The sequence below is a fragment of the Trachinotus anak genome, unplaced genomic scaffold, assembly GCF_046630095.1.
Source record: "Trachinotus anak isolate AG129_WGS33_773 ecotype Australia unplaced genomic scaffold, CSIRO_AGI_Tana_v1 ptg000005l, whole genome shotgun sequence".
In the NCBI taxonomy this organism is placed as follows: Eukaryota; Metazoa; Chordata; class Actinopteri; order Carangiformes; family Carangidae; genus Trachinotus; species Trachinotus anak.
Genome location: NW_027273856.1, coordinates 8,562,868 through 8,581,964, shown reverse-complemented (window position 1 = coordinate 8,581,964; position 19,097 = coordinate 8,562,868). Strand labels below are relative to the sequence as shown.

General features: G+C 42.1%; 1 protein-coding gene across 3 annotated transcripts in view; it reads left to right on the top strand.

The window, feature by feature from the left end:
- Positions 1 to 19,097, top strand: part of rtn3 (reticulon 3) — a 35,081-nt gene that overhangs the window by 6,410 nt on the left and 9,574 nt on the right. The window contains exons 2-5 of one of the 3 annotated variants that reach the window (XM_071478210.1): positions 515 to 562; positions 5,326 to 8,013; positions 15,135 to 15,342; positions 18,048 to 18,186. In XM_071478210.1, the coding sequence (XP_071334311.1) occupies positions 515 to 562; positions 5,326 to 8,013; positions 15,135 to 15,342; positions 18,048 to 18,186 (3,083 nt within the window). The remainder of the gene's footprint in view (positions 1 to 514; positions 563 to 5,325; positions 8,014 to 15,134; positions 15,343 to 18,047; positions 18,187 to 19,097) is intronic. The other 2 variants (XM_071478208.1, XM_071478209.1) reach the window with 2 other exon arrangements.

Here is a 19,097-nt window from a genome sequence, read left to right as displayed (position 1 = left end):
CCAAACCATGAAAAAACAGCCCCAGACCAGTATGTGGACAGGTGTGTCAGACAAGTTTGTCCACATATTTCTGGCCATACAGTTTACATGAAATGTGTTCTGCTAGTTCCTAGTTTAACAACATCAGCCATGCAAGAAGTACTGCAGAATAAATTATCTATAGGCTGTAGTTATTTTATGGGAAGCTCTTTTATTTGATGATAGCAACAAAGTGAGAAATGCCTTTGTCTGCTTCTTCAAACTGTCTTGGTCTTGCCTGCATAGCAAATATAAGTGCATGTGTTAAAGTTATTGTACGTTTACTGATGTAAACAGTGAGAGCCTATGCATGGGGCGTCTCTGTTAACTGTAGTATGTTCTGGTCTTTATTTGAAGTAGTTTCTGTACAGCATGTAGAGTTGTTAAGGCTGGATAAATTCAAGTCTGATTTGAATGCCTTTGTTTGAATGGGTGCAGTGGGTAGGAGTTCTCTTCTTCTAGGATGATCATTCTTCTGTCCTTTTTATTTTTTCAGATTCCTTTCTTTCCTCTTCGCCTGTATCTCTCATTCAGTCTCCTCAAGGCAAGTGTATGGTTCTCTTACGCTGCTCGCCTGCACTCCCTCTGTCCTGTCCTCTCACGCTGGCCTGCTGCTACTTTTCTACTTGCACCGCTCTCCTTCATCCCTCCTTCTAGTGCCCCTCTCCTGCTCGTAGCAGTCCAATAAAAATAGTACGACACTGCAGAGAAACCAGCAACATATTGAACTCCAGTTCTAGCTCTGACTCCTTTCCTAGCTCGCCCGGTCTTTGCTCACCCCTCCTCTTACAGACCTCGTCATGTCTCCCATCTGTTTCCAGCACTGCCAGCCCTCAGACAGCAGGCTAATTGTAAGTTAGCAGAGCAGCACAACTCCTCCTCCTGTTTTCAATGACATATGGCATTGGTAGTTTTCTTCTCCACCCCCACCCCTGCTGCAACTTGAGATTAAACCTTTCCAACTCATGCTGTAAATAGCCAACCTTAGTTTATTGTAAGGGCTGCAGGACATGTGTCTATGCATAGTCATAGCTTGAGCAGCAGAAGCTCAACCAACAGAGCTTGTACAGATATCTACACATGATACATTTGAAAATCAGCAGCAGTCAGTTGTGCAAATCTAAACAAGTCACTGCTGCTTGTTCTTGCTGATCTCCAGAATCTGTAGACCTGTAAAACTTTGCCTCTGCAGCTGTTAGCAGCCGGATCCATTTCGGCCTGTGCCGCCTGCTAACAGGCATTATTTAGGTCAGCAGCACTCACTATAGGTTCAAGATAATCCCAAGATTGCCACCTTATTTTAAGAAAGCAGAGAAGTTCAAGTTCACATTGTGCACACAAGAGCAGAAACCTAAAAATGGATCAGGTTGGTGTCCCGTGGGGGTGGTCCTACCTTCCTGCTGCCCTAGTATTCAAGCCGCCCCCCGCCTCTCTCAGCCCCAGTAGCCTCCTGGCCCCAGAGAATGAGTGGCACTGGAGATGATATCCACCACCCAGTGGTCTGGGTCTTGCCATTTCCTGTGGCTGCTTACTCGCCCTCCACCCCACTATCTGCTTATAGCTTTGTAGGCTTTGTGCATGTCTCACATCCTCGCTTAAGCATTAAAAGTAGGTTTTCTTTGATCAGTTATGCTTCTTTATTTTCAGATTCTTTTTGAGCTGTGGTTTTATCACTGTTAGAAGTCTATACGTATGTGAACACATGGTAGACGATACTGTGAAAGTAGGGTTTGTTAAATAGTTATCTATTTGGACAGATCAGGGTTGATAATAACATGAGCCACAAAGTCACACATTACCATTACACACTTAGGTCACAAGCATCCAACCTATTCAGTCTGAGTGAGGAGTGTCACCACATGACTGCACACTGCGGAGTTTGGACTCTTACTGGCTCATCTGCTTCTCAGCAAAAATATTTGACTTGGTTTATGTGTTACGACATTTTATTGATAAATCAGTGCTTCAGATTAAAATGTAAAATCCCTGAATTGAAGAGACTTAGTTATTTGGGTTACTAATTTATTAATTTTCATGAAGAAGACAGTACCATACTAAACCAGTTCCATGGTGATGAGGAGTACAGAAAAACATTTGTGAAGAACTAATCTCAGCTCAGTCTACTAACTGGGTTCTTCCAAGCTTTAAACTTCGAACTACGTATCTACAGCTTGTTAGAACTGAGGAAGGGTTTGAGACCTCCCACCTACGGAAAGTTAAAAAAAAAAATCTAGTAAACCTTGAGTTGAGATCATTTTGCCACATACACTGTTCTGAATGTTTTTGATCCCCACATTCATGTTCACACAGCTCCAGTTACTGCAGTGGGCAGATTACATAAGATAGATAGATAGATAAAATACTTTATTGAACCCTTGGGTAAATTCATATTATCCAGTTGCTCCTTAATGTATTCAAATGTTGAAGCCCACATAGGCCTAAATTGTCAGATGGTACATGACTAGTGGCCTATCAGTAAATAAACTGAATTACAGTCCCATTACAGTGGAAGCAGTGTAGGTTCTTATCAAGTAGCCCTGGCTGTGTCTAATATCCGTGGATGTTCTCTCGGAGCACTAGTCATTTTGGAATTTGTTTACAAGCACACAGCCAAAAGACTACAACACTGTTGGCGAGATGGAAAGTCCATTCATGTGGCCTAGTTTGAACAAGGCGTTGTATTGTGGTGCAGGGGAGGAGGCAGAACTATCCAAAATAAAGCGGACCAGTCAGTTGGGCTCCAGTAGAAAAAAGTCTTGTGTCTACACAGGGGCAGGGAAGAGGTGGGGGTCTTGGGATCGTGCTGACAACACAGCTAACATTGCAACAATCACTTGAAGTAAGAAAAATCCAGACCTTGCATTATCCAGACAAGCTTGGTGAATCTCTTGCTCAGCCGAAGTTGATTCACGGTCATTGGTCGATGGGGGTTGTTGGTTGACGTGTGATGTCTGGTGTTAATAAATAACATTGGACATCACTGGTCCCAACGGGGATCATGTGATTGTTGCAACAGTTGTTTAGAACTCTGTGGCCTCAAGAATGGCCAGGGGCCACGTGGCCTGGGAGGGGGTCCCTACCATCATAGTGACTGTTAAAGTATTTTATCAGTCACTGGCTGAGGAAGTCGTGGTGCTGAAATGACCTGATAAACTGCACGGGGACAGCTGTATTATCTAACGCTTGGCATAGTTTTCACCATTTTGGTGTCAGAACATTACATAATTTTGATGTTATAATAATAGGCTGTAAACAAACTCAACAACAATGAATGTAGCTCTTGACCTGTGGAGAATTTGAAACAAAAATTGCTCATAACTAGAAAGTTTAGAATGGGTATCATCTTCCTTTTTTTAGACATAGAAATGTGATTGGCTGACAAGTTTACTGGCTGTCCACTCACTGGACTTCCTGATGGTTCAGCTCTTCAATACATAGTCAGTAAAAACTGGATTAGATGTGTATGTATGCAGGTCTACAGTTCAGATTGTTGTAGTGAGATGTACACAACCAAACAGCCTCTCACTACGGCTTGGATAGCAGAACTCTGGTCCATATCTGTTGTGTTGGAGAACAGAGAATTCAGTGATAGTTTGTCAGTCCGTCTGTCCTCCAGTGATGTGTTATGAGAGTTGATGTGTTGTTGTCAAGATGGCTCTAATTCCACATACAGTGGGGTCAAAAGGTTTGGAACCCTTTTCCCATTTGGACTCCGCTGTGAACTGGAGATAATGAATGCGAAGCTCAAGAAGTTGTCTTTGTAGCTTTACATTACATTGAGTTGTAATTCATACAGTGAAGTTTAACAGTCTGAGACTGAGCTCCTGACTGACTTTTTTCACTACCATCCCAGAACTGTCCCAAAAAACTGAATCAGAAAGTGGTCTCAGACTGCATCGGAGATTCTGGTCAAGTGTTAATTTTAAAATATCTTTGAAAGTCCAGGTAGACTGGGCCACTCTCTGTAGTAGATGGGGGACATGGGAAAACCCAGCAAAAGAAGGTTGTAATGAGCATCACATCTGTCAGATTTAACCTTTAGTTTTCAAGAACTATTTAAAACAGATTATAATATTTCCTACAATACAGAAAAGATATCTTAATGACCTTTGGCTTGTTTTTTGAGTTGCCTTTTTATATATATTCAGATTGACACAGTGATGCTGGGGGTGGGGTGGGGTGGGGTGTCATCCTGTGGCAGGACCCTCATCTCAACCAGGCCTGGACACAGTTTGGATGCTGCCCAGTTTTGGTCAACTGGTGTTGGTACCAGGAACAGACATTAGTGAAGTGACTCTGCGGTTTCAATGTCATTTAATGAGAGAGGGCTGAAACTGAGGCCTTTATCTGGTAAATTATTCCATGTAATTCAGTGTAATTCTCAGGTTGATCAAACTACATTGCAGACTGGAGTCTGCTGATAGTGGGACAGCACTGAGCTGACCCTCATATGACCTAGGTGTGCTGCCTGAAAATGCTAATGAAGTCAATTATTAATACTTTTTTTGGTGACATAGACTTTTACATTGAAAGTATTAGCCTCAGGGACTGCCACTTTTATAGCTGTTTTAGATAGATAATCAGTTTCCGAGGAAACTGAAAAAAAATGAAGCACTTACACACCTTTTCATACATTACCAAAAATACTTGGGGCTTAAGTCAATGCCAAGATTACATGAAACTAAGAGGAAAATAATTGTATGTTTGAGTTGACTACGTTTAGGAAAATCACACTTCAATTACAGCCACACATTATCACCATATTTAGTTTAGCTGTGTATGGCGAACAGCTGCCAAATCAAAACCTTTTTAAATGTAACAGTGACTGAAGAATTTATTAATGAAACAATCAAATCAAATAATCACTTTCAAAAAGAAACTGTTTTCAAGCCTGCAAGTCTATAGCAAGTATAGACTTTTGGACCCTACCATATATAAAACTTGCTATACTGACTGCAGCTGATGTGCCGTCACCATAGCCACACATGGTGATTTACAAGAACTCTATCAATGAGATTTTATTTCTTTTGCTGCCTCATCTGATCATTCCAATAATTTAAGTTGCCATACTGAGTTCTGCTTGATGGCAACTTTGTGGAGTAGTTAAGAGTAGCATGCAAAAAGTGAAGATCCCATCCATTATGAATCTGCGTTACATTTCCATGATGCAATGCATGAATGCTTGGGCTGCAACATTAAGGCCTCGCTGAATAATAGAAGTGCATGGGAGTTTAGTGTGTGATTTTTATGACCCCCCCCCCCCTCCTTTTTCCTCTTCGCTGTCGGTCTTCATGCATGGTGATGCAGACAAGAGGGTCGTCCTGGGCTCCGACAAGCCCTCGAGTGAAGGTGTAGCGACATCCCTTCGTTTTCCTTCTCAACCTGGCTCATTCACACCTGGTCATTATGGGAGTGAAGCAGGGCCACCAGATGGACAACCGGATTCACCGATAAAGACATCTCCTGTTTCAGAGAGAATAAAGGCACTGGAAGCTCTTGCTGCCAAAAAGAAGGAACCTGATTTCAGAAGCGATGGAGGTTTCTCTCACTTCAGAGATCGCCACTATGATAAATCTCCCACTGAGTCCCATAAATCTCCCTCTGAGACCCAAAAATCTCCCTCTGAGACGCCAAAATTTCCCTCTGAGACTCAAAAATTTCCCTCTGAGACCCAAAAATCTCCCACCGAGATCCAAAAATCTCCCACTGAAAAAATTGTGCCAGTTGTTGAGAAAAAAGGAGACTCTGCTGATCTGGACTCACCAGAATCCCCCTTTGAGGTTCTCGGAGATTTAAGACAAGTGAATGAATTTGAAGAAACAGAAGAGTGGATGAAGGCTCATTTACCTCCAGTGCCAGACTTTGATGCTGCAGATTTAATTAAAGGCACGCTTACTTCAGACAATCTTACATCAAAGGAGGAGAAGGATACTGAAATAGTTATACCTGATGCTCCTGCTGCCTTTGCTGGTGTCCCTGATGCTTTTATGGATTCTCCTATTGAAACCTCAGAACTGAAGGATGAGCTCAATGATGCACAGAAGCAGCCAAGTGTTGAGGAGGAGTCTGAGTTCGACCTTAGTTTTTTGCCAACAGCCTACATGTGGGATCAGCAAGGAAAATCAGGTGTCCAGGCTCAAGCAAATCTCGATTCAGAGCTTCCAGATTCATCCGCACCTCCTAAGGGCTTTGGCTCTCCATCTCCTCCTGTATCCCCACCAATTGACAGCAATGCTAAACAGAATGTTTCGGATGACAAGAAAACCACTTGGACTGGAGATCTTGAGCCCCCAGAGGCAAGCGAAGCAGAAAGCTCAGGAGAGTCGGACGACACTGTTATTGAAGAAAGTGTCACTGGACCTGCACCTGTACCCCTTCCATCATCTGATTCTGAATTTTCAAGAGATCCCACCACTATCCCAGCCTCCGCAGCTACCGATCTTCCCACTGAGGAAAAGGAAACCCCTCCACCAAGGTCTGAGAGGAAGCTAATGCAGGTTCCGACAATCAATGTTATTGAGACAGATGAGCCAAATTACAGTGAAGAGGAGATGGAAATGGAACTTGAAGCAGAGGAAGAGGAGGATTATGAAGGTGTAAAAGACACAGCCAGAGAGGCCACAAAAACTCCAGAGCCAGAGGACAGTCAAAACGAACTACCCAAGACACGCCCCTTAGAAACTGAATTCATGGAGGGCTACTCTCCTCCATCCTCACCTGTGGACTCTGATGTTGAATACTCTCCTAAACACAAGATACTAAAATCTCTTCCAGAAACAGTCCCCCAGGAATCTTCATCCCAGCCTGAGGCCTTACCCAATCCAGCTGTTTCAAAGGACTCGCCAGCTGACTTTTCCCAAGTACAGTCTGAAAAGTCACCGATTACTTCCAATACAGTAAATGATGAACCCTCCCCTTTTATGGTCACTAACCAAGAGGTGGACTTCCCAGACAATGATGATGAATGGTCAGATGAAGCACAAGATGTCATGGTCCAACCTTGCAGGACTGATCTTTTGTCTAAGGAACCAGTTCCTTTCACCCAATCCAACATGGAGGAAATGAGCAACACAGCTGTAAAAGAGGCTTACATGGAGACACCTTCCCTTTCTAAAACTAGCTTCATGCAAGATGATATATATGACAGACAATCATTTGATTATGATTATGATGCATCCTCTCCTCTGGACGACGTTGATGACAAAGTGCAAAACAATGCTAAGGAGCGATTTCTTTCCGATCCTTCTGACATCCACATTGAAACACTGAATACAAGCACGGCACAAAATGATGTTCCAGAGGACATTCAGAATCTGGACGACTTCACTTCACCGAATGATGGTGAGACCCTGAGCAGCATCAATGAGCAAGATCTCAATAAGAAAATGACCACTGACATAATGTCAGATAACATGGCAATTGCGAACTCTGCTCAAGCACAGAAAATTGACTCAAAGATCGAGCTGGACACTAAAGCAGGTCACCAAGAACCTGATGCAACAAGGAACCCAGAAAGCACTATCCCTGACAGGTCCGTTTCAGAGCCCACAGATAGCTTTGTGGAGTTCATGAGAGAGTGCCTGAAATCTAGGCAGGATGAAGAACCTGATAATGTGTACCAAAATGTTCCCTCTGAGACTGAGTTCTGCAAAACTAGTTGGCCTCCCTCCCAGTCACCTCCAACCATGGTGATGGATCTTGAACAAGAACAGCTAACTATCAGTGCTCTCAAAGAGCTGGGCAGCAGTCAAGAGGAGGAAGAGGAAGAGGTGGTCTCTCTTCAGCCCACGGTTCTTGACCAGGACAAAGCTAACCCCAGTGCCATGTCTATACAGCAGTCTTCCTTTACCTCAATTCCTAATCCTCCATGTTCCCAAAGTGACCATGTATTTGACAGCACGTATTCCAAAGAGGTGGAAGCCATCGACGAATGGGTAGCTGAAGCCTATCATCTCGCTGAGCATGTCTTGACAGCAATACTAACCCACTTATCAGGTAACACGCCTTCCTGCAGGGCAGTAGGCCTTCTAAGCTCATGCAGCCACCTCAACAGGAGCCCTTTTCTCACTTGCACCTTATAACTGCCTGCTCCTTTTTCCAAACATACCTCTGTTTTTACATATTGTATACATGTAGGAATATGCTTTTGGCAAGAAGATCAAGGATTAATAATAGTTTCCACTTCTTGTCACCTGCCAGAAAGGAGTTATACTAGGCGAGCCTAAAAGCTTTAGTGTGCATCAGATGACCCAGGTGGAATGGGTCTACATTGTTGTGTTAACCTGCCCTTAAAGGCATCGCTCTACCTCCCTTGTCTCTTTCAGAGAACTGTGTCTTTGTGTTTTTGGAGTCATGATGTGATGAGGTGTACAAATGGGAATCATGACTTACACTTTCTTACATTGTTCCCTCAAAGGCATTAATGGGCTTGCACTTGGTAGACATGAAAAGTGAAGTAAGTAGTTGTGTGAAGAACAAAAAAATAAAGCTCTTGAGAGAGGTTTTTATCCAGCCTGTTTTGAAAACATCCTAAAAAAGTGTTCTGGTAAAAGTTCACAATGTATTCATCCTATCACTGATTCCTGGTGAGTTTGTTTGCTCAATCCCATTCCGTACCTTTGTAATCTGCTAATTGTCTTTACTGGTGCACCTGGCCAAGTGAAAGTCACATGACAAAATGGAAGGTTCAGGTTAGAAGCCTCTTGGATGAGTTGCAAAATCTTTTGTCACCTCAGCACAATTGTTAAGTTTATTTATATAATACATTTCATATAACAGGCATGGACTCAATGTGCTTCAAGATAAAAAGCTTATCTCATGTTCTTCTTTGAGCCAAAAAACAAAGAGTTTAACAAAATTGTGTGGGAGAATTCAGCTCTTTTAGGAAGATTAAGTTTATTATGAGCCCATTTGATCATTTGGCATGTACTAACACAACCTGATGCTGCTAGTGCAAATTATAACAGCATGACAGCACATGTGCAGCGTCAAATGCTGAAAAGCAGTTAGGTAATTGGAGCAGGTGTTCTTGTGTCAGAATGTGTAAATGCCTGATGCAATAAGGAATACCAGAGACAGCTCCCCCGGAGAGGTACGCTTATGAGTTCAGGGAGTCGTAATGCTGAGGTGCATTTCAAAGTTAACATTATAATATCATTGGATATGATATTTCCTCACCATAGTTAGATGTTTGAGAATACTGTGTCAAATATTTTCTACATATTTACATATACATGTAAGGAATTGCAGTGCACACAACTCATTCTCTTTTAAGTCATACAGGCTTATTGGGCAACCTGCTATAACTGGCTAAACTCAGGCTATAGAGGATTCATTTGTCAGAGAGTATAAAAGCCAAAGCACAGTATAGTGGCATGCTATATGGACACTAAGGCTGCATATGGTCTAGTGATCCCCACTCAATTTGGGCTTATGACCCTCTCCTGCCCTTTGTCCTTTACAGCTCGGCAGTGGTCCATGGGGGTTTAAATATGGTGGCCAAGTGTTGGCTTGCAAGAACCTTGGAAGTCACGCGGTACAGTCAATCCCCAGTGTCAGGTTTCTGCCTCCATGCAACTTTCCACAGTCCCCTTGGTGAAACCCATAGTGTGATGACAAGGCATGGTACAAAGAACAAAATGATGCAAAATGACTTGTTTATCTTAACACCACCTAAGTGCATATTGTTTTGGTGTAGTAATGCGTACTCAGGTTTCAGGCAAGATGCCATCTTGGGAAATTGGTTTGCTGTCAGGTCTCTCTTCCTCTCTTCGCCCAGCCCCAGCTTTCCACTCAAAACTATACATACAAGGTCAATATGTAAACCAGGCATTGTAGCATGCTGTGGTAATTATTTTGTATACTCTTAATTAAAAGTTTACCAGAGCAAAGCCAAAGCACTGGAATGTGTTATATTTGAGGAGTTACAGCAGCTAGTTCTGCAGCGCCCTCCCTTTTCTGCAAACATGATCTCCATTCCACACACATAAGCACAGGCTGGTATGCAGACTGTAATCCCAACACATTCAGTGGTGAGGCTACATGTGTTGAATACTTTAACCAGAGAGCAGAGCACTCACAAACTATGGGGAAGGGTGCACAGGTGGCACAAAATGTCACAAGGAATCAGTCAGTTTAGTGTCATTTTAATGTTCATTGTTCTGTGAAGTTTGTTTGTAGTGCACCTAATGTAATCTTTTCCAAATCAGGATATTGATGACTTGGTGTTGAAGAGGAAGCTCTGTTTTGTGTCGTGTTCTATAGAGAAGCATGTTTTGTTGATTCCACCCCCTCCAGCCACCAGCTTGTGCTATTTTAGTTCTTCTCTGCAATGCTGCTCCACAACTCAGTAGGTTATTAGGCGGGGTACACTTGGCAAGGTGAGTTTGTTACAGTGGGTGTGCCGCTTGTCACACTGGATATACTTGACATGTACTTCATTGTCTCACCAGGTTTGGATCAAAAGAATCCCCTAAAAAAATCCACAACAACCATCAGTGAATCCACATTAGTGGCAGCATAAAGTGGTTCTCTGCTTCTCTTTGGGATCACTAATACCAGACTTGTTGTCAGGGCTTCAAAGATTAGTTTAACTCATGGATCCATTTGTGTTCAGATTTGTGATAATCCTCTGTGTGAAGACTGGTAAAATGGAGGAAAGGTACATGTGAATACTTGAATCAAACTGAACCCATGCCAGTGTTTGACGGAGTCTAACATGGAGCTTGTTGAGGCTGTCGTCATGTTTTTAGTCAGAAGCAGTGACTTGTGTCAGGATTTGTAACGGGGTCAAATGAAAAATAGAGCGAGGTTTGAACAGGCTTGTTACTTAAAATACTTTTACAGCTAATTACTCCAGTGGAACAGTTGGTAGTTACGCAGCTCATAATATCTTGCTGCTTTACATCAGTTTCCTTTTTTTTTTTCCAGCAATTTTGTTCATGAACTCTGTATTCATCACCTTTCTGGTACATAGTTGGGTTCACCCAGCTCTAATCACACAGACCTCAATTTACTAAACTCAACTTATGGTAACTAATCATTATTTTCATGTGCATGTGCATTGATCTGCTGATTATTTTCTCAATCAATTAACTATTTGGTCTAAAAAAAAAAAACCAGACAGTTGTGAAAAATAACGATCAAAAGTTCCAGTGTGATGGTTTGTCTGACCAAAAATATTCAAATCAACAAAAAACTGAAATAGAGACCAGCAACAAAATGACTGACCAGAGGGATTTAGCTTAATAAACTTTAACAATTAATCAGTCAACAAAACACTGGACAAGTGTTTAATGTACTGTAGGTCAGCAGCCAGTGTAGAGGAAACATTGGTCCTGAATGTTCACAGTGAGTTTAGCTTCAGAACATGTTCAGGCCCCCTCACTTGGACCACTCAAGGACAGTCAGACTTGTCCTGAAGACACTCCAGTGTTGCTGCCCCCCAAAGCATGATGAGGTTCTCCATCTCTGCAGAGGACCTCTGAAGCTCTTCTAGGGGGACTGTAGGGTTCCTGGTCTCTTCCCTGACCAAAACCCTTGTTTTCAACATGTTTTAAACATGTTTTCACTTTGTCATTATGGGTTATTGAGTGTAGATTGATGGGCAAAAAATACAACTACTACAATCAATGTAAGATACCTAATGAGTATTCGTAAAAAAAAAAACTAATTTAAAGGAGGTGCAATCCAACACAACACCACCACTGACAACCTCAATAATAAACACTGAATAACACCTCTGAGGGTGTCAACAAAAACAAGTTTGTGGGAGGAGTTATATGTTTAGGTTGCCTGGTCCGTGAACGTGATATGTCACTAACACCTTGAGGGAATTTCTTCAAATTTTGGACAAATGTTGACATTAACTCAAAGATGAACTGATTAGATTTTGGTTGTCAAAGTTCAAGGTCACAAAACTCGTCTTTGGCCGTAACTCTAGAATTCATACGTTAATTAACTGCAACTGAATTGATTGGTGGAGGCAAACAATTGCAAAGCGGTAATTCCAGTTTGTGTTTGTTTTAGTTTTACAAAGTCAATGAAAGAATGTGTGAAAGAAAACTGTCTAGCTTTGCAGCGGGTGAAGGCCGACTCAAGTATAAATGTATTATCTACTATAGGACTACTGCCAACCTGTTGCAACCATGTTTTAATCTCAGTAAAAATCCTCTGCTATGATAAATATTTAGTTAAATGAGATTTTCCCACATAAAGTTTTTCTTTTTTTAAACTAGTCTGAAGCTCATCTACTCTGACTTCCTGATTGAGACACCTGGATCAGGCCTTGGCCCCGCCCACCAACTGCTGGCTCCAGGTGTCCAGGTGAAAGAGCAGAGAGTATGAAGATGGTTAGAGGAGGAAACATCAAAGAGACTCAGCCACATGTTGGAACCTCAGTCAGACCCAGACTCAGATGAGGAGTCTGTTGAGACCAGAATCAGATACCAGCAGACGGATCAGAACAGTTAGCATAGTTAGCATCTTTTATTTGTTTATGTTGTTAGTCATCTTGTAACCAGCAGTGGCTGACACACTGTTACTGGTTGTGCTAATGCTAACTCTGGCTCTCTGTACTGACATGGTTTCAGGTGTATTTAGCCCCACCCCCCATCCCCACAAGGTGACAGGATTGGTTCCTTAGGTTCTATGACGTATGAATCCCTGGCTGTCTGAATCTGTTTTTATGAGACTGTCATTGGTTCACTGCAGTTCAAGGTGGAAACAGTCAGTCATGGTTTTGACTGATTATTTCACTCATCATATGTCTTTATTATATATATATATATATATATATATATATATATATATATATATATATATGTTTTAAAGACCCTCCAATGAAAATCAAGTGTTTCACCTTGTCAACGTCCACATGATGTTTTTATATATATATATATATATACTGCAACGTCCACATGATGTTTTTATATATATATATATATAAAAACATCATGTGGACGTTGACAAGGTGAAACACTTGATTTTCATTGGAGGGTCTTTAAAATAGAATTGTCCCCTTGATATTTTAGTTGCAGTGTAGTTCAGAGGCCTGAGTTGTTGGTCTACTGCGCCTTTTTCCTGTGGTTGTGTGTGTGTGTTGCTTTAAGAGCTGCACACAGCACAGTGAAAGCAGGCCACTGCATCTCAGCAGCCACTGGGACCTCAGCAGAGCAGAGCGAGGGCAGGAGAAATGGAGACAGGGACTGAGATAATGAGCGAGGGCCATCAAGCTCCCACTGCCTCCCTGTGGGTACCAGCAGCAAGGCATGCTGGGAGGATGCACACACCCATGCAGTGCAGGGTGAGGAAACCCTGCCATTGTTGCTGTTGGATGAAAACATTACATCTCTAATGAAGTCAACTGTTTCCAGCTGGAGCAGTGTGCAGTTAAATGTCTTTAAATCAGTTATTGATTATAATATTATTTATAAATTCACTGGTCCTGAATGTTGTTGGCTCACAAGGTGTTAGATGAAGATGTATTGTACTATAGTTATGTGGTTTTCACACAGTGTCATTGTAGATTCAGCAGGATCAGGAACAGTGGAGCTCTGAGTTCCTGTCTGCACCTCGACAGAGCTGCAACTGTTTGTCTCTGAAACACATGTAAATGGACATGATGAGAATAAGTACTTATTCATGAACACTAACAGCTGAATGAACATTCACTAGCACATTATAAATATCAACCACTGCAGACATGTACTGGTACTGGTTCCTCTATCTGTCTCATCATAGCTGGAGAAATACTCAACCTGATGGTGTTTGTGGAACATGTATGTAGGTCTAGGAAAGTGTTCCGGGTGTGTGACAGTTTGCTCATATTTACTATGGAGCTGCAGTGTCAGGAAAGTGGGTTCAGCTGGACTGTTGTTCAAACAAAGTGTAGAGTTTAGGCCTTTGAGCAGCAGAAAGTGGAGCAGCAAAATTAATGAGCTCTTCCTCACAATAGAGGTGGTGTTGAAGTGACTACTCACAGAGATGGATAGGTAGGTAGAGATGTTCATACTCATAAATCGATAGATGCTGATACTCGTGTATTGCACCTTGCACCAAAGAAGACAGACCAGGCCAGCACAGGTGCTGTGGTACTTCTTCCTCACTGCTGCATTCGGTCTCTCCCTGCCTCTACTTCCATGTAGGGAAGCAGAGCGGAGGAGAGACAGGCTGACAAGGTTAAGTGCAATAAAAGCTTAATTCCAACAAGTATTAGAAATCCCTCTGAAACCAAAGATGGACAGACATTGACCTCAAACATCTGAAAGTCAGGACAAATTATCAGTGATCTTTAAATGTATGTAATCTAGTCACAGCGGTGAGGACGGTAGCATTAGAGGCTCAGCTCACCAAGAATGTGATTTGAATATCTTCTTTTGGATCTGTGTACATTTGTAGCTGAGTAACATTTCAGATCTGTAGGATGGGAGTTGTGTCCTGGGGGTGAGGGGGAAGGCTCGTATATACCGTGTGTTCCCATTAAACCAGCTGAAGCAGTGAGGCCTGAACCGTCCCTCAGGCATCAGCCCACGTGACTTCTCCACCACTTTCACACAAGGCTTTTTCAAATACCCCTTCTTTACCCATGCAGAGGGAAGGAGTGGCAGCCCAGCATTACATAACCGTCTTGTATAGAGGCTATTACAGGACACGCATGCAAACATGAAACGGGTATCTACAGCTATGTGCCTCGCTGGTATTCTTGGCTGAGAGACGCCAGAGGAGATTTATGGTGTGTTCATGTTTTACAGGGCCTGAGTTGCAAAGTAGGAGGTTTTCTTTTCCCCGGGCTGAGCTCATACTTCTTTTAAGTACTGAATGCTAATACTAATATTTTTCCATTAGAGCAACCACTTTCAAATAATGTGTGTTCAACCCCTGTAAATTACTTAATTCTCATTTAGCTGTAGAGAGAACCAGGTCTTTATCTGGATTAGGTTTAGCACCTAGCAACACATCACATGGTAAAGTCGCAGACGTGCTGTAGTTCTACTACTGGGGTTCTACTTGGGGGGTTATGAAGAAAATAGAAGATGGTCATGATATTTCATCGCAGGCCAGTCTGAACAAACCAGCATCAGTCTAACCCCCCCCTCCCTCCCTCCACCTCTCTGCAGTCAAGGATCTGATCCACTGGCGAGACCCCAAGAAGTCGGGCTTGGTGTTCGGTCTGTCCATGCTGCTGCTGCTGTCGCTGGCAGCCTTCAGCGTCATCAGCGTGGCCTCCTACCTGCTGCTCGCCCTGCTCTGTGTCACCATCACCTTCCGCATCTACAAGTCTGTGGTCCAGGCCGTGCAGAAGTCTAACGAGGGACACCCCTTCAAGTAAGACCACACAGATGCTCCTCCATACTGCTGTCATTGTGGATTTGACCTTTTCTCTGATGAGCCTGGGTTTGAGAATCCCAGTAAAACACTACAAATGTTTCTGTCACAGTTTTTATGTCATCTCAAATGACTCCGTGAGCTCATTCAAGCAGAGGATTCTCAGTTTATTCAGTTTCTCCTTAGACTTCAGGAATCAGGGCAAAAAAAAACTAAATGTCATGTATTGATATCTGTCGTTCTGATATGATGCTAATATAAGAAATTCCTCAGTTACTGCCTAAGATACTGGATCAGGTATCAGAGAGTGCACAAGTCTATGCCCAATCTGATACCATGTAATGTCTGAATAAACTAGTTTCACACAGAAAAAATAGCAGTTTTCCTGCAACGCGTAGAGTGTTTAAGGCTTTAATTTGGAGGGTCACTATTGTCAGGACCGCTAGTAGAGGAATTTATTCCCAGATTTATTTTTTTTAACAAGTGACAATCAAATTGGATAATAAAAGAAAGATTTTTTTTTTGACACAATGGTGTCAGTTGATGCACAAGTTCAGATGGTGTTTGTTAGCGCTGAACAATGTGCAGAAAAAGTCATATTGCAATTGTGAAATGAGGCACGATTCCAGTTGGAATGGTCAATTTTGAATTTAATTTCTTTGAAAAATTTATTATGATGTGATTTTTGATACGGAGAATATAATTTGCAGGCCGGGGCTTCTCTGTAGCACCACAGTGCTTCATTTATGGTCTGTTCTGACACATTTTAGCTTCAAAAAAAAAAAATGCAGCTCCTGTGATTTGGATATTGCACTTGGCTATATTGCAATTTCAGTTTTATTTAGATTAATTGTGCAGCTCTAGTGTTGGTACAACACAGCTTCGTGTTTCAGCGTTAGAGGAAATTGCAAATAAAGTTGATAATGCAACAAAATGAAGAAAACTGGACTTTTAAACACATGAATTTAAAGATCTGAACATTTCGAAACCTGTTTTTGCCCTGTGAGTGAAGTGACAGACATGAGACTGTGCTCAGGCTTCAATGCTCTGAAGGCTGTTCAGTGTTACATGCTGCACATTCAGACACTCTGAGCCTGCAGCTCTCCACATCAAAGCGCTCACTGTATGGAATAATACAGGAGCATAAATGATTGATAGGCGTGTCGCTGGTCTCAGTGCTCTGAGCCATGTTGCTGCCATGTTACTTAAACAACTGCCTCGTATAAGACATGAAACTACACGCAGCTGTAAAGACCACAAAGTTTCTGAATGTTAGCTTCAGACATCGCCTGATGTGACCTCTGCTTTTATTAATAAAACAATAATTTTTATGATAAAGTCAGTTGAACGCTTCATGGAGTTCAGAACATATCTCCTCTTCAAAGGCTCAACACTAAACCCTCCTGACGGCTCGTCTCTGCCTCTCAGCTGATTCACAAAGTAATGAAAGAATGTAAAATAATGTAATAGTCTGAAAACAGCGAATGGAATAAAACTATTGACCAGATTATTCAATGTGGTTTTTTTTTTAGTTTATAAAATTTAATAAAATTAATTCCCAGAGCTCAAGGTGACATCTTCAAACTGCTTCTCCAACCAAAGGTTCTCAACATAAAGATAATTAATTAGACAATAATATGAAACAGAAACATGTTGAATCCAACAAATAATTGATTACTCTCTCAGAGTTCTCTGTGGAGCTCTAGTAACAACAGGTCAGTGAGCCAATCAGAAGAGAGGATCTGCACCTCTCTTCTGACCGCTGGTTTTAAGGCTCAGTTTCTGAATACAGGCTGTGTGCATTTCTCTGTGGACTGAGGCTTTGATACTTTCACAGTATTAATATAGAACCTAGACCTGCTTTATAATCAGAAACACATGGACATCTACCTTTAGACTGTATTGACCTTTAAAATCAATCGATCTTCTAATAGTTTCAGCTCTTTTACCAGTGAATTCTCAAATAAAAGCCTGTATTGAGATAATCTCTAATTGATTACAGCTGCTTCTACTTTCCAGTTTCTGTTACTGTTAGTGAAACTCAACTGTGATGAGTCCATTTCAAATTAAAAGCATACAGGAGGCCTTGTACCCTTGGAGCTGCTGAAAAGCTTTGACTGTAAAATATCTGTGCAGGAAGAGTTGAGTTTCATTGATGGTAAAACGAAACAGATGAGGAACTGGAAATAATCAGTGAATGAAAACAGTGTTTGTGTTTTCAGCAGTGGTGAGTCTGACGAGCCTCTGGAGCTGATCAGAAAACAGGGAGGTCTTTTACTAAAACATGATGAGCTGAACTCTTACAACAGGGGGAATTCAAAATAAAGGCCTGTCTCTCATCTCAGCCAGCCTCAGATATAGGTCTGCAGTTTCTCAATAACTCCTTTTAGAAGTTACAGTAGGTGTGAAGTTCATTTGTTCAGTTGTGTTTTGAAACGGCTCTTAAGCCACAAGTTTCAACACATCATGTCTGAGCCAGAAAGTGAGTTTTGAAAATCAGAAATCTCTTGACTTGGCCAAGTAGTGATTGAGCCACTGGTCTTTGTCAACCGCCGTCAGTTTGTGCTACGGGGTGCAAAAGGATCTGAGGTGAAATGTGTACATGTGGTACAGTCAGGTTACATCTACGTTTTCCTGCAGCACTTTCAGCCTGGACACTTAGCCTCATTTTGTGCTCACCTCCTCCTCTTCCCTCCTCTCTGCAGAACACTGATAGATAAAGATGTTAGCATCCCCCCCGAGACTTTCCGCAAGCACGTGGACGCCAGTCTGACCTACATCAACCGAGCCCTGAAGCAAATGAGCCGCCTCTTTCTGGTTGAGGACCTTGTGGACTCCCTAAAGGTGAGCAGCAACGGCCTTCACTCACTGTCCACTGTCGTCCAGAGCTGTTTGTCTGTTGCTTTTAGTCTGCTGCCCCCCCCCCATTTCATAATGACTCCTCCTGGGGTCTCCTCTGATGCGTACAGAGGTACCTCGACATGAGGAGGGAGTCGGTCAGTTCATAGACACAATCAGATCCGTGTCGTCAGAAGAAACACAACTACATCATAACATCATAACTAATGAGATCACTCTGTTTATCCAGCTGTCATGGCACACATACACATCTGTCTCAGCAAAACCTACACCTCTGTCTCTAGAACCAACCTATCATCTGATCCTATGGGTTTGAATTCAAAGCCTGACATTTCACCTAAATAATCATTTATATTGTCTACAAGTTAGAAACCTTTGAACATGTGACACTATGTGTATAAGGTTATAAGATCAACCAAAGGGGAGCAGAGTTAAGTTTGTTGCACCAGACTATTGTGATTTCAGGGTGAGAGCAGACGAGGCTGTGATGTAATGAGCAAATAGTCAAATGTAGTTCAAAGTGCAAATGTAAGATGTCATCAATCATCAACAGTGATCCTCCTCTCTCCCTCTCTCTCTCTGGCTTGTCTGAACAGACTTTTTAAACCTGTACAAAAATGTATATGTAGATTAATCAGATTGATTTGACCTTCAATATCATGAAAGGATGGGTTCAACTTATTACAACACACACACACCTTTGTATTTGGAGACAGTTTGATCGTTTCTCCTGTTCTCACTGACCATGACGAGACAGATCCCTTCACGGCTCTGATCTAAGAGTAGGTGACAAAATCCACGTCCTCGTTCTGTGTAAGAATAAAGTTCAGCTAAAGATGATATGAGGCTCCAGCAGTCTGTTAGATCATCCATCCATCCATGAGCTATACCACTTA